Source organism: Sciurus carolinensis, chromosome 9 (assembly GCF_902686445.1).
Source record: "Sciurus carolinensis chromosome 9, mSciCar1.2, whole genome shotgun sequence".
In the NCBI taxonomy this organism is placed as follows: Eukaryota; Metazoa; Chordata; class Mammalia; order Rodentia; family Sciuridae; genus Sciurus; species Sciurus carolinensis.
In genome coordinates, this window is record NC_062221.1 from 59,725,905 (window position 1) to 59,744,582 (window position 18,678).

General features: G+C 37.9%; 1 protein-coding gene across 4 annotated transcripts in view; it reads left to right on the forward strand.

Moving 5' to 3' along the window:
• The window catches only part of Tp63 (tumor protein p63), a 215,586-nt gene extending 206,121 nt beyond the window's left edge, over window positions 1-9,465 (forward strand). For 3 of the 4 annotated variants that reach the window (XM_047563737.1, XM_047563736.1, XM_047563738.1), the window contains 3 exons: window positions 1,941-2,085; window positions 3,349-3,442; window positions 6,418-9,465. In XM_047563737.1, the coding sequence (XP_047419693.1) occupies window positions 1,941-2,085; window positions 3,349-3,442; window positions 6,418-6,714 (536 nt within the window). In that variant the 3' untranslated portion in view covers window positions 6,715-9,465. The remainder of the gene's footprint in view (window positions 1-1,940; window positions 2,086-3,348; window positions 3,443-6,417) is intronic. The other variant, XM_047563739.1, reaches the window with a different exon arrangement.
• The last annotated feature ends 9,213 nt before the right edge of the window (window positions 9,466-18,678 follow it).

Genomic DNA, 18,678 nt, shown 5'->3' on the forward strand with positions numbered 1-18,678 from the left:
CACAGTGGGACAGATCAGACCAAAGTTAAGTGACTTAGCTTTCTTACTGTTCGCCTCTCACTTTGGAGAGGTATATTCCATTACAGAAGACACTGGTAGTGATGCAGGAGGCTGATCCTTCAGTATTGATGAGGCAAACAGTGCACTTCCTGCCAACATGGATGGAAATCCACCTTCCTGCCACCTCTGAACTAGTCAGAAGGGAATGTATCCAATATGTGGGAAGTGGCATGGTGTGGTAGACTTAAAATGTAAAGAAATGGATTCTGGTCTAGAGTCTATTACAAAATTATGGCAAGTCACTTCTCTGCACTAATACTCAACTTTGCATCCACAAAAATATCATTCTGCACATTTAATGTATTGTAAGTCTGTATTCTGATTATCAGCCTTCTCAACTCATCTCCATCTCAAACACAGTCAATAGGAAGTTGATCTGCAGAAGGATCTGACTTTTCCTTATTACACATAAATTCACATATTAACTGAGTATAAATATAAAAGGCAATGAAAAAATTGGCTCTAATTGGATGATGATTGGCATATGACTTTGCTATAAGTATAATTATCTTGTCCACTAGAACTAAATATAGTAAAATGGATACACAAACTTGAAAGAAAAAATGATAGTAAAAATACAGGATGTAGAATATCTTCAGGGATGCTGAAGACCAAACACTGCAAAAGTATCCTATACTATCCTTTGAAAAAGCTGAGGCTTGGATTGTGACCAGATGTGGTTTTGTGGCCCGTGTTTATATTTAGCGAGAGAGGTGTGTGTGGAGTGATTGCCTAGAACAGCAACACAGACTTTAGAGCCAGACTGCTTGCCCACTAGTGATAACTACATCCTGAGTCAAAACCTGACCTGCTACTGTGACAGCAAAAAGAATAGGAAACATTCATTTCCTAATTTATTTTACATCTTATGATAGTCCCAACTTATATCTTGGAAAGATGAAACAGTGGGTTTAGGGATGATGATTCACATTAGTATGACTTTCAGTTTGCCTGCCTTTTCTTATTTATAGTTCACAGTTATCCTTTGATGTATTTAGGAAAGTCACAGGGGAAACAGACTGCAATGAAACAGGGCTATATGCTATAGTTAGCTAGTTAGTGACCTTTCCTTTTGGGTACCCTTCCATTTACTGAAGTAGAAACAAATTACATTTATCTTTTTATAAATATATTATTTTGCTCTTTTGGGGTCTGAAAGTAATATTTGTTTCACAAATATTATTGTTTTGTGTTTCACAAATATTAAATATTCCCTAGTAGTGAATGTCTTTAGTTCATGGCTAAGTAAAATGCCAGCAAATATTGGTGGTATTCTTGTGTAGAATCCTGACAGACCATTAGAAAACAGAATCTTTAATTACTTCCTTCCTTATTAGGAATATGGTTTCCTACAAATATTTCAATATGTCCTTCTATTCACAATTGAATATTCCAAAGGTCTCTCTCTTACTCACATATTTGTTCATTTGTTAGCTTAACCTAAGTTTATTGAGCATCTTACTGTGCCAGGCACTGTGCTAGGGTCTGTGGAGATCTAAGCATATCTAAGACCTGATTTCTCTGCTTGAGGAGATTAGTCTATTGAGGGAAACAGAAATATAACCCATAAAGACCCATACCAGGAGGAATCTGTCCACATTTGGAGAAATTAGCCATTGGGCAGAGAATTTAAGTAGAGAAAGGAATGGGGAGAAATTGTCCTAAGAGAACAAAAATGAAGAAGTGTGTGGTTAGTTTGGAGTCTGGTGACTAATCTGTTTGACTAGATATAGGGTATTTGAACAAGTATAGAGAGAGGTAAGAAAGACAAGGCTGGTAGTTTTGGCCCTTGGTAACATTAAACCAGGCAAGATGGACCACTGGGGTGCTGGTATATGATAACAGCAGTAACCCTCTCTGTTCCTCCTGCTTCTGTTCAGTTCCCATGATGGGCACCCACATGCCAATGGCTGGAGACATGAATGGACTCAGCCCCACCCAGGCCCTCCCTCCCCCACTGTCCATGCCATCCACCTCCCACTGCACCCCCCCACCTCCGTACCCCACAGATTGCAGCATTGTCAGGTGAGTCCACAGCATGTGCTCCTGGGGACCTGTCCTCAGCATATCTGGGTGATGGAGGGTGGACACTGTCAAAGTTGATAATACATTTGAAAAGCAAGAAAACAGCCCTGTGGCTGAGGTCAGCCACTATTCTCTGATCTGTGGAGTGATCAACATAGTTTAGTCAAAGAGAGCTACTTTAGTCAGCCTGGGAGAAAGTGAATGTGTGTGTTTCTATGCGTACAGGTTCATTCCTGTTCCCTCATCTTCACTTACTCCCTTCTCCTCCCTCCTGTTTGTACATTGTCAGTTGACCCCAAATTGGTGCTCAGGGCTGGGTTTTCCAAAAGGGCAGTACTTGCTATCTTGCTCCCTTTCCTGCTCTCTAGGCCTCATAGCTCTCGGCCACCATGAAACCATTATTTTGGAGTTGAATGTCCATAAGATAATTAAATGTTAACGAAAATGAGAGTCAAGAAGTGGATCACCTCTACCACTCTGCATACAGAACATGGGTTTACTTCAGGCAAGGGGAGTGCAAAGTGCAGAAAATAGAAATGTATGAAGCCTGAAAGATCTGTTTTCCCACAGTGGCAAGAGTCAGTTCCCAAATTTCCTGCCGGTACATGTCTCCTGCTTCTGCTTCTTGTGCAGAATGGTTCTTCCTTGTGGCTGCTAGAATGATATGTGCGAGTCTCCATGCAGTGTCAATCACAGAGATGGCAAAATGCAAGACTCATCTCACCCAGTCATTGGTTCTGTGATGACATCGGCAACATCACTCTTAGCATCACAAAGAGAAGGACTGATGTTTCTGTGGAGAAAGTATATCCAAAAGTGTTAATGACTTTCTGAAATAGTGGCCTACAATTTTTTAACCATATGAACCATTCTCAGAAATTCCAAGTACAAGACAATGTACAGATACTCATTTTGAAGTGAAGAGCCAGGAGGCAAGAGGGCTAGGAACCTGAACACTAGACTCCTTCATTTCACCCCCTGCAATGGCTCCTAAGGCATTCAGAACCCTAGAATACCACAGATCACCATTTGAAAATCTCAATCTGTGCAATCCACATAGTTGGTTTTATTTTCTGTAGACCTAAAGTTCAAGTTATAATTCCTAAACCTCAAATCTAAGACCCACATATATTTTATCTGCCCCTAGTCTCTTATGTAGGGCATCCACAGGCAAAATGTTGGGTTTTCCTTTATCTTGCCAATGCAGTTGGGGTGAACTTTCTTTTTCTGTTTCCTCCTTCCTCTTCCCTCCTCCCTCTGCAGTTTCTTAGCGAGGTTGGGCTGTTCATCATGTCTGGACTATTTCACGACCCAGGGGCTGACCACCATCTATCAGATTGAGCATTACTCCATGGATGTAAGTAACTGTTAGACTTTTCTCTTGAGTTTTAATTCTTCATTTTCTCCCTCTGGTGACATATGACTTGTAGTTCAATCCTTGGTAGTTTTAAATTTTGTTTTTGTCATGGCCCTAATCCTCACTTCTGAAAGAACACATAACCACAGTAGGAAGATTCTCAGACCTCCACCTAGACATATTAAAACTCAGCAATCAATCTTCCTCAGCTTGTCTGATCCATCAACAGTTGGCAACTGTGCCCATACTATATGCAAAGTAGGAAAAAGATCATTCCCACCATCAAGAGATCATCTCAAGCCAGGTGTCATGGTACACACCTCTAAATCCCAGCACTTGGGAGGCTTTGGCAGGAGGATCACTTTAGCTCAGGAGTTTAAGACTTTCCTGGGCAACATAGCAAGATTGACTTTAAACAAAAAAAAAGTTAGGAAACAAGGGGGAAAAGGAAGAAATTTATAATCTGAAGACTTCAGAGAACTTTTCAAATGTTCTCATTAATCTATATAAGTCCCCAGGGAGGATATCAGAAAGTAGGCCATGTTATTCTCACTTAAAAGCATGAAGTGGAGATAGGATGGAACAGTGAGTAATGACTGAACCAGGAACAGAGCCAGGAGCGTACGCCCAGTCTCTAGCTCGATTAACTGGCCTTCTCTCCCTCACCTTAAAGTAGGACTTAAGGAAGATTCAGCCATTCCTCTCAGTTCGAACTAGGTTACTTCATTCATCAATTCATCTGAATAGGCCCAGCCATCCCTGATCATAGAGAATGATCCCTGGTTATGGGTTAGTTCTAGCCATGTTTTCTAGTAGCAGTGAGAATTTAGGATTATCATTTTGCTTCTCTGGGTCTCACCTAAACAAATTGAGTTCAAAATCTTGCCCTACTTTGATTTGTCTTTTGAAAGAATCTGGATGTGAGGGAACTTTCTCTTGCTTCCTACCTCATTTCCTGAATTACTGCTCACTCAGGAGCTGGTATTCTGGGCCCAGCAATCTGATTTTTCTTTCAAGCTGTTCTTCATGCTGCTGCTCTCTTTGGGGTTCTCTGGACTCTCTCTAGCTTCCGGAGGGCACTTTGCACTGTTGGGAGAAGATAGTCTCTGCCTCTGCCGCTGCTTCTGCAGTTGGGACCTCTCTTTACCCCCCTCCTTGAGCACCGATGCTAGAGATGTCCCTATAGCATAAGAGCCCCAGCCCCATGGTGACAAGTACCTGCTGTGCTGCCTTTTCTCCACCCCTAGCCACCCCATACATCACCCTGGATGCTGCCCAAAAGAATATAAATGAAAACTGCAGGGAGAACTTAAAGAGTACATTCCAACAGGATTCACATTACTTTATAATCACCTCCATCCACTCAACAGAGCTGTCCTATTTGAGAGTCTTCTGTAGTAGAACCCTCCCTGAGGAAACAGGGAATCTGCTTTTCCCTATATTTTTAAAGTCATGCTTACCACTTGCTTATCTGCTCCTACTGAGAGTATGGCAGGAGGCTCCACTGGATCTGCAGATGCTCTCTGTAAGGCCATCTCTGCTGGTGTTTTGACTAGTTAATGGAGTCTAGTTTACAAGAAGCTTTGGACTTATTGAGAATCTAAAAAGTATAAAAAGTACAAGAAGCATTAAGAGCATACTTGCTTATCTATTTGTGGATTCCTTTTATTACACTGTTCCTCTGCTACAGTAGGAAGTTTGAGTACTTCTAATGGCCTGAAAATTTACACCATAGGAAGATATAACACTACGTTGCAAATTTCTTAATTGGCAAATGTTGGAAACCTATAGAATTTTCTCATCCTCACCTCAGCTTCTTCCTGCTCATTTCTGGAAATAATAACCTCTTTTTCACTTTTCTCTTCACACCAATCAAGTTATTTAGCATCTTTGCTGAAAGAGGAACGTGATTAAAATAATGGTCTTCATTAGTATCTTCTAGGAGGTACAAAGTTGAGTTAATAATACAATAATAACTTAAATGGTTAACATTTTATAGAGTGTTTAATAATTTATATAATACTTTCATAGGAATAGTTGCCTGAGTCCATAATATATGTGGACCTTAAAAGAGCAATTAATCATATCCTGTTTTACCAATGAAGAAACTGAGACCAGAGCTGCTGTAGCAGAATAAAAACCTATGCCATGGTCTGCAGATTCCAAAACAGCATGCTTTCTACCTACCATGCTTCTCCATAAAAAATGGGAACTATCAATGAAACAGAGTAATGCAGACAGATGAAAGAGATGCAACCACATTTACCTAAGACCCTATTTGAAATGACTTCTACCCACATCTGTAGAACATGGACACAATAGTGCTTTATCTTGATTCCCTGTTTTACGCAAATATCAAGAGCCCCTTTGGCGAATAGGTCAATTTTAGATTCAGAAGCTATCCTGAGTCCACAATTTATTTGCCTAGCTGTATAATGTTAGACTTGTCATCCTCTCTGATCTTTAGATTTTCTGCCTATAAAAAAGGTGTAAGACTATTTAGCACTAAACAGAGGATTAAATGAGATCATACATATAAAATAATTACTTCAGTGCCTGGCACATGGAAAGTGCTCAATCTCCATTAGTAATCTTTTCTTCTCATCTACTCCCCAGTGGTAGTGATATCCCATTAACATATTTCTTCTAATTGCTAGAGCCAAATAGACTTGGAAGTGAGAAGGTACCTGATGTTTCTGTTTAAAATTTTTGCCCTCATCCTACTGCTCTCTCCTCTATTTACTAATGAAGAAACTAGGGCTAGCAGAGAATAAATGAATCGTTAATCATAAGCTAAGGTGGTACCTTAAGGCTGTACCTTAGCTATATACAGTGTTGAAACCAAATGCAAGATATTTTATTTTCTAGGTTACAGATCAGTAAATTCAGTTCAATTAGATAAAAATGGTAAAATGGTATGGAATAAATGTCAATTTTTCTCTGTTCTCATTTTTCTGGACTCCCGTATGGCACAGGATCTGGCAAGTCTAAAAATCCCTGAGCAATTCCGACATGCCATCTGGAAGGGCATTCTGGACCACCGGCAGCTCCATGACTTCTCCTCCCCTCCCCATCTTCTGCGGACCCCAAGTGGTGCCTCTACGGTCAGCGTGGGCTCCAGTGAGACCCGTGGCGAGCGTGTGATTGATGCCGTGCGCTTTACCCTCCGCCAGACCATATCCTTCCCACCCCGCGATGAGTGGAATGACTTCAACTTTGACATGGATGCTCGTCGCAATAAGCAGCAGCGCATCAAGGAGGAGGGGGAGTAAGCCCCGTTTTGTGGGCTTCTCCTGGGCTCCTCCTGCCACCTCCACCCCTCCAAGGCACACTTGCGTGATCTTCCAAGCATTCTCCCTAGCTCCACCCCTTCTTCTTTGTCTCATTTCTTAAGAAAAGACGTAGTAAGAGGCTACCTCTTAGCTAACATCTGACCTGGCATCTGATTCTCCTTCTGGCTTTAAGCCTTCAAATCTCTTGCTTGCAGGACTGAGTTGTCAGGTCTGGGTAGAAGTGAGCAAAAAGCAGTGGGTGTCTCCTTAAGCTGCAGAAATCTCTCATTGACTTTTATAAAGCATTTTCACTCTTATAGTCTAAGACTATATACATATATACATATATAAATATATATAAATATATAAATATACAATATATATTTTTGGGTGGGGGCATTGAATATTGTTTAAAATATAACTTAAAGGAATGGATATTGAGTTGCACTTATCAACCTTTTAAAAATTTACTTGTTTTGGATGGCTTACCTTTGCCCCTTTTCTCAGGGGTATCACATATCGTGATAAGTATCCAGAGCTTGATTGTGCGTGTGAGTGATAATGGTGTGTAGGTCCTTCCACTTCTTTGGATGCTCAACACATGCCATATCAAAACTTTGGATAGAGTCCGTCATCTTTATCGTTACTTATTAATGTGGTAAGACTATATATGTACATGGTTCTCTGTGTTGGCCTATTTTTTGTTGGTGGCATCCTGTATAAGGCTGTTCACTTTGGGATGGTTATATTCACTTTGTGAGGCACTACAGGAAAGTACATCTCCTCCTTTGCTTTTGTTTGGGAACAAGGAATGTAGGTACAGCTAAATTTCTTTAAAGATTCATGGAAGCCAGGTTAAAGCTGGATATATCAGTAACCTCCTCAGATTTCTTGCCAGATACCCTACTATTTATTGGGGAAATATTAGCTGCCATCACAGAAGTCTTAAAACTAAATTTTACTTCTGAATTGAGTAACTCAGTACACATTTGCTACTCTTTTTTACAATTCAGATTGACTCAGTTGGGATGAATGCCATTATCTAGTTCTTACAGCATAGTTGTAATCCCTATTAGTAATATCCAGGATAACAGGAATGATTCAGAAATATTGAGTCTCTAATAAATAGATATATCATTAAGCAATAAATTGAAATTCCTTCATGGTCTTTTGAAACATAAATAATATTTGGTAAATGTTTCTTTTAAAGACCTTACTATTCTATAAAACTGCACATGCAGGCATGTTTATCTTTCTCTTTTCAGTTTTTAAAATAGGAATGGTGATTTGTATAATACAGAATTGTGAAATCAGTTTTTCTATGGCATCGGTTGCATCACTGTGTTATTTTTCTTTTTTTATCAACAAGAGTTTGTTAGAAAGTAAACTTAAGGACCCAGTTTCCCTTCAGTCCCTTGGGGACTGTGCACATACTTACACATGTTTCAAAGATCAAGGGGTGACCCTTTCATGGAAGCTGTTGCTTCAACAAAGACTTGTTTTAGAATTTTGGGGAAACATGTAAATGACAATATTCCCCCAGATGTTTTGGAAACATACTTTGTAACAAATATATATTTTTTTTCAAAATATAAAACAAATATTTTGTATATATGCTAATGAGCTCTAAAATCTTCCCATGCATTCTGGTAGAGGGTTATCATTGCACAGAAGCTTCCATTTTTATTTTAAAGTGCAAAAGGGCTAATAGAGCTCTAAAATGTATGAATTTCATCTGAGAAGTGTATATAAGACTTGTGTGTGAAACTGCATACTTTGTATTTTCTTCTTGGGATAGTGGGTTTTCTAGAACCACAGTCAAAAGCATTTTTGTATTTTTTTTTTTTTTTTTACATTTTAAAGGAAATACTCTTCAGTAAGAAGGCAGTTCTCAAATAAGAACACCATAATTGTAAGATGGGGGGAAGGGAAAGTTATTGTTTTTTATTTTTTTTTATTTTGCATGTTAAAGAAAGAGAGTCCTTGATTTCAACATTTTGTGCTTAAATGATTGTAAGCACTATTAATTTCTGGAACAAGCTTGCAACTTTGAAAATTCATTAGGGGAAAACTGAAGCTGCGCCTTGCGGGTATTAGGAAGACAAATGACTTCCCCTACTATCCTGAGTTTTTAATGAACCTAGGACTTCTGAGCTATTCAAGTGGCACTAGGGACTCAGAAATGCCTGTACTGTATCTCATGGGTTTGGTGTACCCATACCTTGGCATAATTACTGGCCTCATACACAGGTGTCAACTTTGATTCCTTGGGTGTATGAGTAGCCAGGATGGGGAAAAAGGCAAGGCATATATACAGCTGGGAGTGTAGGTTCAGTGGCCTTCTGTGACCTCAACTGGGTGCAGCTAGCTGAATAACAGAATGGTCTTTGCTGGGAAAAAGTTATAAAGAGGAACAGAGTAGAATTTTTTTCCTTAAATTCATTTAACTTTTGTTTCTTATATTCACCTAAAATACAGTATGTGGGATGTTGAATGTTAAAGAGATTGGGATTTTTTTATTATTTTTTATAATTATACAAAAACTAAGCACATATCAAAAGTTTTATATGCTTTATTAATGTTTTCAAAAGTTTGTTTCTTATAGACGTGATACTGTTTTTTAAGCTTCAGTTGCTTGTCTTTTGGTATTTTTGTGTTCTGAGCTTTTGGTGAGCCATAGGCAAATCTATAAGCCACCTATGTTTGCCAAGACATGCAATAAAATTTAAAAATAAATAAAAATGCATTGAGAAATTATATTGGTGTATGTGTATATGTGTACTACGTCTTCCATATTTCCAACCTTGATCCTTATTTATACAATTGGAGAGAGGAAGAGACATTGAGGGAAGCATTAAAGAGGTACAAATATTGATGTTTTCTCATTGCAGCACAAATAATCACTGTTTTCTCATTTCCCAATCTATAAAATAGAAAATACCAGAAAGGTGTCCTTATTTGATACATAATACATTTACAGGTAGACTTTATTTAACTAAGGACAGAAAGAGTTTGCTATCTAGCAGGGACTAAACTGCAGAACTTCCTAATATGATGCAGCCCACCCTGATTGTAATGGGAAACACTGCAGAAGTGGGCTCTGATTTGGCCATGTTACCTTTTAAACTGAGGGATATTGCCTTTCAATTATGTACATAGATTCAGTTATAAATTATCTACTGTACCTATTAAAGAAATGAAAAACTAACATTAGATGACATGAAAACAATATGCTAACTTAGACTTACAGAGAATTTTACAGAAAAAACATAGCACATATACATATATATGTGTATAGACATTATACACATACTCCATGTTGTATATGTAATATTTAGTGATATCGATTTGTTTTCTTAGTTATAGATATAATCACAGTATGAAGACATTGTGAATCTAAAATTAGTGATACCCAAATTTTAATTTCTTGAAACCTAGGTGATAGATTGCCCAAAATAAAGTGATTGATGTGGTGGTATTCATGTGAGGCAAGGAAAACTAAACATCTATGAAGATCACCAATCCTTGATATATAATCACAGACGTTCAGGCATCTCAACTTTAATTATTTTTACTTTTATTTTTGGAGAAGTGCTAACCATTTGCATGGATTGGTGTTCACTGATTTCATTCTCTCAGTTCTTCTGAAGTACAAAGAAAAATAAGTTTTAAAAATAAGAATAAAATTTATTTTCTTCCTATTATCAGAGGCTCTATTAATCCCTTTTAAAAACCTAAAATACCTTATGGAAAGTTAATGATCTTGGTTTTACACATCTTGAGACATTTAAAATTTTTTCTTCTTTCACCCATTTTAGGAATTATTTTTTGTCTTTACTTAGCAATTCCAGTGAGAAAAAAAATGACTATTTTTTTTAAAATGACTAATTTTTTAAAAGGCAACTTACTATCATACTGTTATCCATAAATATTGCATCATCTTTTAAGGAGATATAGAAGAATATAGGATATCTTTGTTTTCAGAATTTTTCATCTTCCTCCCATAGTGGCAAAAATATTAAAATCAATGAGATATTTTAAAGAGGTTAAATTATTAAGTGAATATAAAGAGACAGTGGCACTGTAGACTCTGATGATGGTGAAATTATTGTTTAAGTCTCAGACTGAGTCTTCATCTGATGGTATCCTAAAATAAATTTTCCAAACACAAGGCTCAATGGCTAAGCAATGTGGTTCAAAGGATATATGGTACTTTGATCCAGATTAGTCATTCAAAAGGAAGAATTTGACCATATAATGTATTTTTCATCAAAAAACTGGCCACTGTATTTTCCTAAAAGGATATATGACCTTGTTCTTTCAGTCCTAATGATTCTTATGTCCCAAAATGTATGATATGCTTCATAGATGGGAAGATGCTAATGGCATGTATGTATCGAAGATGGTTGGAAGTAAATACATGAAGTAAAAATTTAACTCAGGAACTGACCATTCTAATTAGTGCTTAAAATCTAAAAAGAATTTGAAATTTTGGAGCAAAGAACATAGTCATCTTTTGTCAAAAAAATTATGAACCATCTAGGGATGGGGACATAGCTCAGTGCTAGAGGGCCTGCCTAGCATGCATGAGGCACAGGATATAATCCCGAGTACCAAACACACACAAAAAATTTATGAGCCATCAAATGTTCAAAAAACATTTCAAGTATTATATTCAGATATTGCAAATGCAAGATGAATAATCAGAAGTAATGATAAGCTAGAGCTTGTTAGTGATGCAATTGAAATCAATATTTATAAGATTGGTATGTCCCATATTGCATAACGGTTCATGAGCAGTTAGTTGCATTCAGGGGATATTTCCCATTTTGTGTGTATAGACCTCAAAAATCTTGAAAAGGGAAAAAATTCTTATGAAACTGTCTTTTGCTATCCCTTCATTCTATCTCATTCATAAAGTTACTGATATATGGAAAATGAAAATGGTTAATTAGACACAGAAAATAATGGATGATGACACTGCTTTGCTATTATGATGACAGCTTTTTGACTAACTTAACTACTATTAATAGTTATGAAATACCAAAGACCTAATGTTGAATAAACATGTTTGCATTTATCTAAAATTTGCACAGAATATTTGAGATCCAGGAGCTACATTTCCACTTTTACAATATCTAAGAAGGTGACACAGGGATCCTCATTGATGTACAAGGCATTTCTATTAGTAAAAGTATGCAATAATGGACTGTATAAGAATAGTGGGTACACACTGGTGTCTTCCCAGACCTGGGGAATATAGCCATAATTCTGAGTCAGTACTTCCACAGACTAACAGAGGCCAGTGTCCATTTTCCCGTGAGTCCTTCTTCCTCATTAATATTCTAAGTTCTCTTACTAAGTAGCAAGCTCACAGGGCACTAGAACCCTGAGTATAGACTTCCCAGCATCTTGTTTGTACCCACAGAAGGCTCAGTGTTCGCTATCATTTTTAATAACTTGATTGACACTATGTAATTTTTCTTGGTGCTTTAGATTTATTTCAAATAAGTTATGTTGATTTGTAGATTTTCATGGACATAGGCAGTGGAAAGACCAGTAGACTAAAACAAAGTCTGGTGACTTGGGCCAGATATTCAGTCTTCTGAAGCTCAGAATAATAATTATAAAATGAGGGATTTGGACTTATAACTTGTATTTCAATAATAGTCTTTGGAAGATAGCAGAATGGTGGCATAAAACATATTCTGCCAGTATAGAAAAAAGGTCATAATTTTACAACAAAATCATGGTCTAAAGCTACACTCTACATTAAATACAAATCTGGAAACTTCTTCCCTCTCTAGAGAGAGAACTTCCTGGAGCCTTCAACATATTTCAGGTATGTGTAGTTCATTAGTTTGGTGCTTTTAGAGTTACATTGGGTATGTCTTTGAAATTTGTGAGATTTGTTACTCCTCATACTAATCCTGAGTCTGTGGATGTGCCAAGTGGGTGGCAAGTACTAGCAGGCAAACTTCCTGTTTGCGGTTTTGATCAGAATTCTAGGTCTAGGGCCCTGGAAGACCAGCATTTTGTAATTTAAATAAAAGTTAGATATAGAGAGACAAGAGACAGGAAGTACTAACAGTTTGGAATCGGGAACAAGAGAAAACAATTTTATGAGCACTTTAACTCAGCTGACATTTGCTCTACAATCTGGGAAGATAAATAATTATGATTTTAAATAATGATTGGATATTCCTGAACTCCAGGTACCACTTTCTATAAGCTGAGCATTCTGCTCTTCCATTTTTTAGTTAAGTTCATATCCAGTATTTCTCCAATTTATCAACGCCTTCCTAAGGCGACTCTGCCCCATTAATAATTAAGAGGTGGAGAAAACGCACGAAAGCACTCACAATGCCTAGGGTACAGAATGCTGAAATTTTAAAAGAAAGTGAAAGGAGAAAACACAAAGATCTACCCCGTCAGATTCTGAGCTGTAAAATGAATAGAAAATTCTGCTGTGTCATTCTATAGGGCCTCCTGCCAAAAACAGTTTGGAAATGTTCAGAAAGTTTGTTCTCAAGAATTCTGGAATTATAGTGGCATCACGGTACCAACACATTTGATATATTAAACAAATGCTGACATTTGTAAGTATCCACAAGAGAATTCAAGAAATACTATCATGAACTCAGCCATGCAGTAGAAGCCCTAGAAAATATTTACCTAACACACATTGTTAAAAAGGGTTCTTGGGCCACTGGGAAGTGTGTGTGTGTGGTTTACCCTTTCCCTTTGCGTTTTGGGTCCCCTACAGTGTTGTCACCCTAAGAAATTTTCTCAAAACCAGCACAAATTCTCAGAAAAATCATGTCAAAATTGTCTTTGGATCATTTAATTTCTGTTTCCTTTTTCCTCTCTGCAGAAGACATCTACATTGTATTCCATTCTCTCCTCAAATCTTATCCTCCTAGATTCTTTTTATGATGGAAAGGCACAAGGGATTTTGGTATTTTGCCAGGTATTTCAAACTATTCTTTGGAAGCAGTTGCCTGTCCCCTCGTTCTTATGGACCCTTGCCCTCGGGCCTATGATGCTTTCAAGAGTCACATGTAAGGCAGGAAGTCATGTCTAAGCCTGGTCTCGCCAAAGGCTCACCAGAAGGCATCACACTGTCCCATGGCTGGCTAGTGTTCAGTCAGCATTTAGCAGTCAATGAGAGTTCTGTCTTCGCAGATACTGCCCTTCTTCTTCCCAGGTATAATATCCTATTCATAAGAAGCCACTTGGCTGGCTTTCCCTCTGTCTTTCATCTCCTTAGCCTCATTACTTCTTGTCCTGCGGTACAATACCACAGTCTTTGCTCATCATCACAGCCTCTGTGACACTTTGACCTCCCCTGGTGAGGGGGGCAGAAGTGGTGAAGGCCTGCCTCCTCTCCCATGATTGTAATGCGCTCTTTCCTTCCCTGAGGAAAAGAGCTTCCCAGTCTCTTGGCTGGAAGACTATTTTCTTATAAACTTCATTCCAATTATTTCCATGGTACTCTTGTGTAATACCAGGCTCTCTACCTCATGTTAGATGGATTGAGTGCATTCATGGTGAGGAAACCAGGTATGATAAATGTTGGTAAGTGTGAAAACTGATGGGGTAGATGGAGCTCAGCAAAGGTCTGCACAGAGGTGGCACATGGGCTTTGGTGCTTTGAAAGGTTTTTTTGTGCTTCTAGTCCAAAGGATTTCTCAGCTTCTTTTGATACTCTGGTATGTGTGAGGCGCTGTGGAAATTCAGAGTTGAGAAAGGTGCAGCTCTGGCTTTGGAAGGATAACCCAAGAAAGAATTGAGGAATCATTTAAACTCTTCATTGTATGGAGTAGGAAACTGAGACCCAGGCAGGAAAAGGGAACTGGAGTCTCACAGGAAGGCTGCATTCAACTAGCCAATAGCAAGCAAGGTGCAGCCAGTCCAGAGCTTCCTTTCCCACTTATTGCAACCAGCCCAACTTCCACTTAGAAAAGTCCTCTTCCATGACAAAGCTGTGATATTATCATTGTTCCCATTCTCTCTTTCTCACTAAATGTGTCAGTGAATACTTTGGAGTCCTGCTTACAAGTGGGTTCCTACTGCTGACTTTTTCTGTCCCCATGCTGGTTTTTACCCACAAGCCCCCATGACATGAAGAACACGGGTAGCCACATAATGGGGGTATCGGAACCAATTATGGATTGTAAAACCTTGGAGCTATGTAAATCACCTCCTGCTGTGTCTTCCACTTGCCTGGACATTTTGATTTTTTGCTTTGGTTTTTGAGTGAGGAAAAGAATGTTCATTGTGGTGCTGGATTAATGATGAATATCTCTGGCTACAATGAAATAAAACAAACTATAGATATATCATTTATATATATGCATATATATTACATATATTTAAAACTACATATACATATATATGAACACACACACATACACACATGTATATATAGTGCATATATCTATACCTATACATGGCCCTGTCAGAAAAACAAGAACAGAAACATCAATTCGTTTTTGAGCCTGGAACCCCTTAGAGGGACTAGGGCAATTTGCTGAATCCTGAAAAGAACTTGGGCTTCATGATTTTTATCACATCTCTCATGCTATAGGGCAGTCAGTGCTTACATGGAAGAGAATGTGCAGGAAATATGTGTTGAACAAAACAGTAACCAAGAGTTAAGATTCTTCAGTGTGACCCCCTAAGTTTCTATCCTAGTTTTCAGCTGGTAATCTTGGAAAAATTATTTAAATTTTCATGGGCTGGCCTGCCTCATAATGAAGACAATTATGTAACTTATAACATCACTCTGGGATCTAGATAAGCTTGCAAAGCATTTTAAACAGGCCTAAAATATTGTCAAGAGTTCCTTCATGTCAATTTTACTCTATTTTAAAGAGGAAGACTTCTGTATATCTTAGATGAATCCTGCCACCCTACCAAGTTAAAGCTCCTACGCTGTGCTTCAAAGATTTTTGATGAGAAAGACCCCTTTTGCATAGTATTGCTGAAATCAATCTTTCCCTGGTACATTTCTCACCTTAAATGGTACCCACATTTGCAACAGAGGCATTAGGCTTTCTTTTTTCAATCTTTTTTTTTTTTTTTTTCCTTTACAGAAACATCAGAGAGTAAACCAAAGTGAGCAATTGAGGATATAATGGGTACAGAAGTGGGAAAACCTGTGTGCAGGAGTGGACGGGACATGGGCCGGAGAGCACAGAGCCTAGGATCTCCTCCTCCCTCTCCTTTGAACTCATATGTATCCTCAGACAAGACATGTGGGGCTTGGTTTTCTGGTCTCTAAGAGGAAAGACTGAGTAGAAGAGTTCAAAGTTCTCTTCTAGCTTCAGTCTTCTGGATACTTGTAGCTCTATGTGGGGTAGTCCACCATTTAAGGAAGACAATAGGGGCTTGCTTACATCCTGACACTAGGTCACTAAAATCAAGAGGCCATAAGAATTAATAGCATCCAAGGAAAAACTGTGGTAAATGCTAATAGGAATTTCTGGGAGAAAAGCAAAGATCTAGGCAACAACTCTAGGTATTTTCCATGACAATATCCCTTCACACTACTCTCTCAGAAAATTGAATAGACAGTGTCACCACAGGGGAAAAGAAATGGCAAATCTCTAAATTATCTTTACAAAAAAGAATATTACCAAGAAAAACAAAGTTAAAGAAAAACTGCTAAGAGGCCTAATAATTACATATACTGCAAAAATGCATGCTCAATCTTTATATTCTTTGTGTATACTGATTCCATTTTCTAAGGAAATTTTGTACAAAGTGTCTTTTTGACTTCGCAACTCTATGAGACAGAAAAAGTGAATATTATCAGATACAAAGCTTGAGCAAACACAGTGTCTGAGAAATAACATGCACGTCCAAGTTCATAAGGTGTGTTGGTGGTAGAATCAGGTGCAACATGCCTTTGTAGATTTCCTTTTCATGGCACTACTGTTCTCAATAGCAAATAACTTTTCAATGGTACACCCCCTTGAGCTGAACACATATACCCATAGAAATCTAAAGCTATCATCTTGTGCTATATGAAGACAGAGAAATTCTTTCAGAATCTGTCTGCTTTAGATTACATCCGACAAGTGCAGGTCCCTCAGGTTCCTTGTGACTGAGATAACCATTCAGTAGCTGGCCATTGCCATCAAGATAAAGCCTAACTCTTTCAATTATTTACTCAAAGTCTGATGTCTTCAGATGCTCCAACCAATTTTGACTACTCAACATTCCCTGCTAGAATGTGAATCCAATGCAAAGAATATTCTTTGCGTTGTTCACTGATGACTCTCAATGTAATAGTCATCCAATAACTATTTGTAGAATGAACGAACAACCCTTGGATCTTCAGGCTTCTGTGGGTTTGTTATACTAGTCTTTTCAACAGAATACCTTAACCCTACCCTCACTCTTCTCAATCTGCCTCTTTCTACCCATCTTTCAAGAATAAACTCAAACACACCTCCATAACAAAGCTTCTTTGATTTTTTACCAGTGCAGTGACTCTGTAGCACTTAGTTCTATTCCTGTGTTCATGAACAGTCTGGAAGACCTCTACCATTCAGTTTGGCTTATTTCTGAATAATAAGTATTTTCACTGTTGTGAGGAAAAACATGAACAGAACCTTCCCCATTTTCCAGGGAGGAAGAAATAGAAGGAAAATAAAAACGAAAAGAAAAAATATGTATGTCCCTTAGCTACTTCTAAAATTATACTTCATACTCATTGAAAATGCCTTACAAAATACCAGAGGGTCCTTGACACAGGATAAGGTACCCGCTGTGACTGATTAATGTCTGTAATCTGAGTTGTCTATGCCCATTTCATGTGAGTTGTTAAATAGTTTGAATATAATTCCTGTTCTTATGCATGTCATCACAATTTGCTTTGTGTTTTTCATTTTATGGCCATATATCTTAAAAGTTCCTCCTGCACAGTGACCTGACCATTTAATATACAGTTTTCTGTCCCAACCCCTAAATAAAGTGCCTCAAATATACTAAGTGTTTAAAAGTTTGCTGGATTCTTTTATCAAGTTATAATAAATAATGGGCAAACAGGAAAAACAGGAAATATGGTTTTCTTTATCTGAACAGTTTTCAGTATAAAGAACTAATCAGATGAAAAGATACTAGTGGGGTATATTCAAAATTTATCTTCACATGCATTTATTTTGTTTTCTGTGAAGATTGCCTTTTCAGTCACACTGTATGTATCATCATCTGTGGTTCAAGCTACTGTCTATCATTGAAGTGATAAAACTGTGACAGTGGGGTGACTCCTAATTTCCAACTAGGAAATAATGGAGATTTGCTCTTGAGGTGACATAATCTAAAGTTCAAAGAGAAGGTAGTAGAAGATACAGACACATAAACAAATATCAGTAAGGTCTTTGAGAGTAAGACTGCAATAGGAACTACTTGGTAGAGTCCAGAGGAAGAAAAGATGCTTTTGATTAGAGAGATATGGAGTCTTGCTACAGAAAAAGCAGCATTTAGAATTATCTAATGTAATGAACATCACAAGTGACACTGTAATGGTATGTTAATGTGAACACATTAATAAGTGGCTTCATTGGACTTGAGACATAAATGGGAACCTGTATCTTCCCATACAGCTAAACCCAGAAAAAAGAAACCACGGGATCTAGATTGGGAACTTTTGCCTCTAAAAGGATTACATAATTTTAGAAAAGACTGTTTTCCTCGTGTTTGACATCTCAGCTAAACATCTAAAACTTTCTAGTGGGACTCGCCACCCCTCAGATCATTCAGATAGCAGCTCAGTTTTACCCTGCAAGGTACTTACAGTTTTAACTCTAAGACAAGTATCAGAAAGACTCCAATGTGTTGGTGTGAATGCCGTATGGAAAGTTTCCCGGTCTTCTATGCAAGGTTAGGTGATACAGGACCCATTTACCATTTATTTTAGTAGTAAATGGTGTAAATGAGAGAGTGGTGAATTGT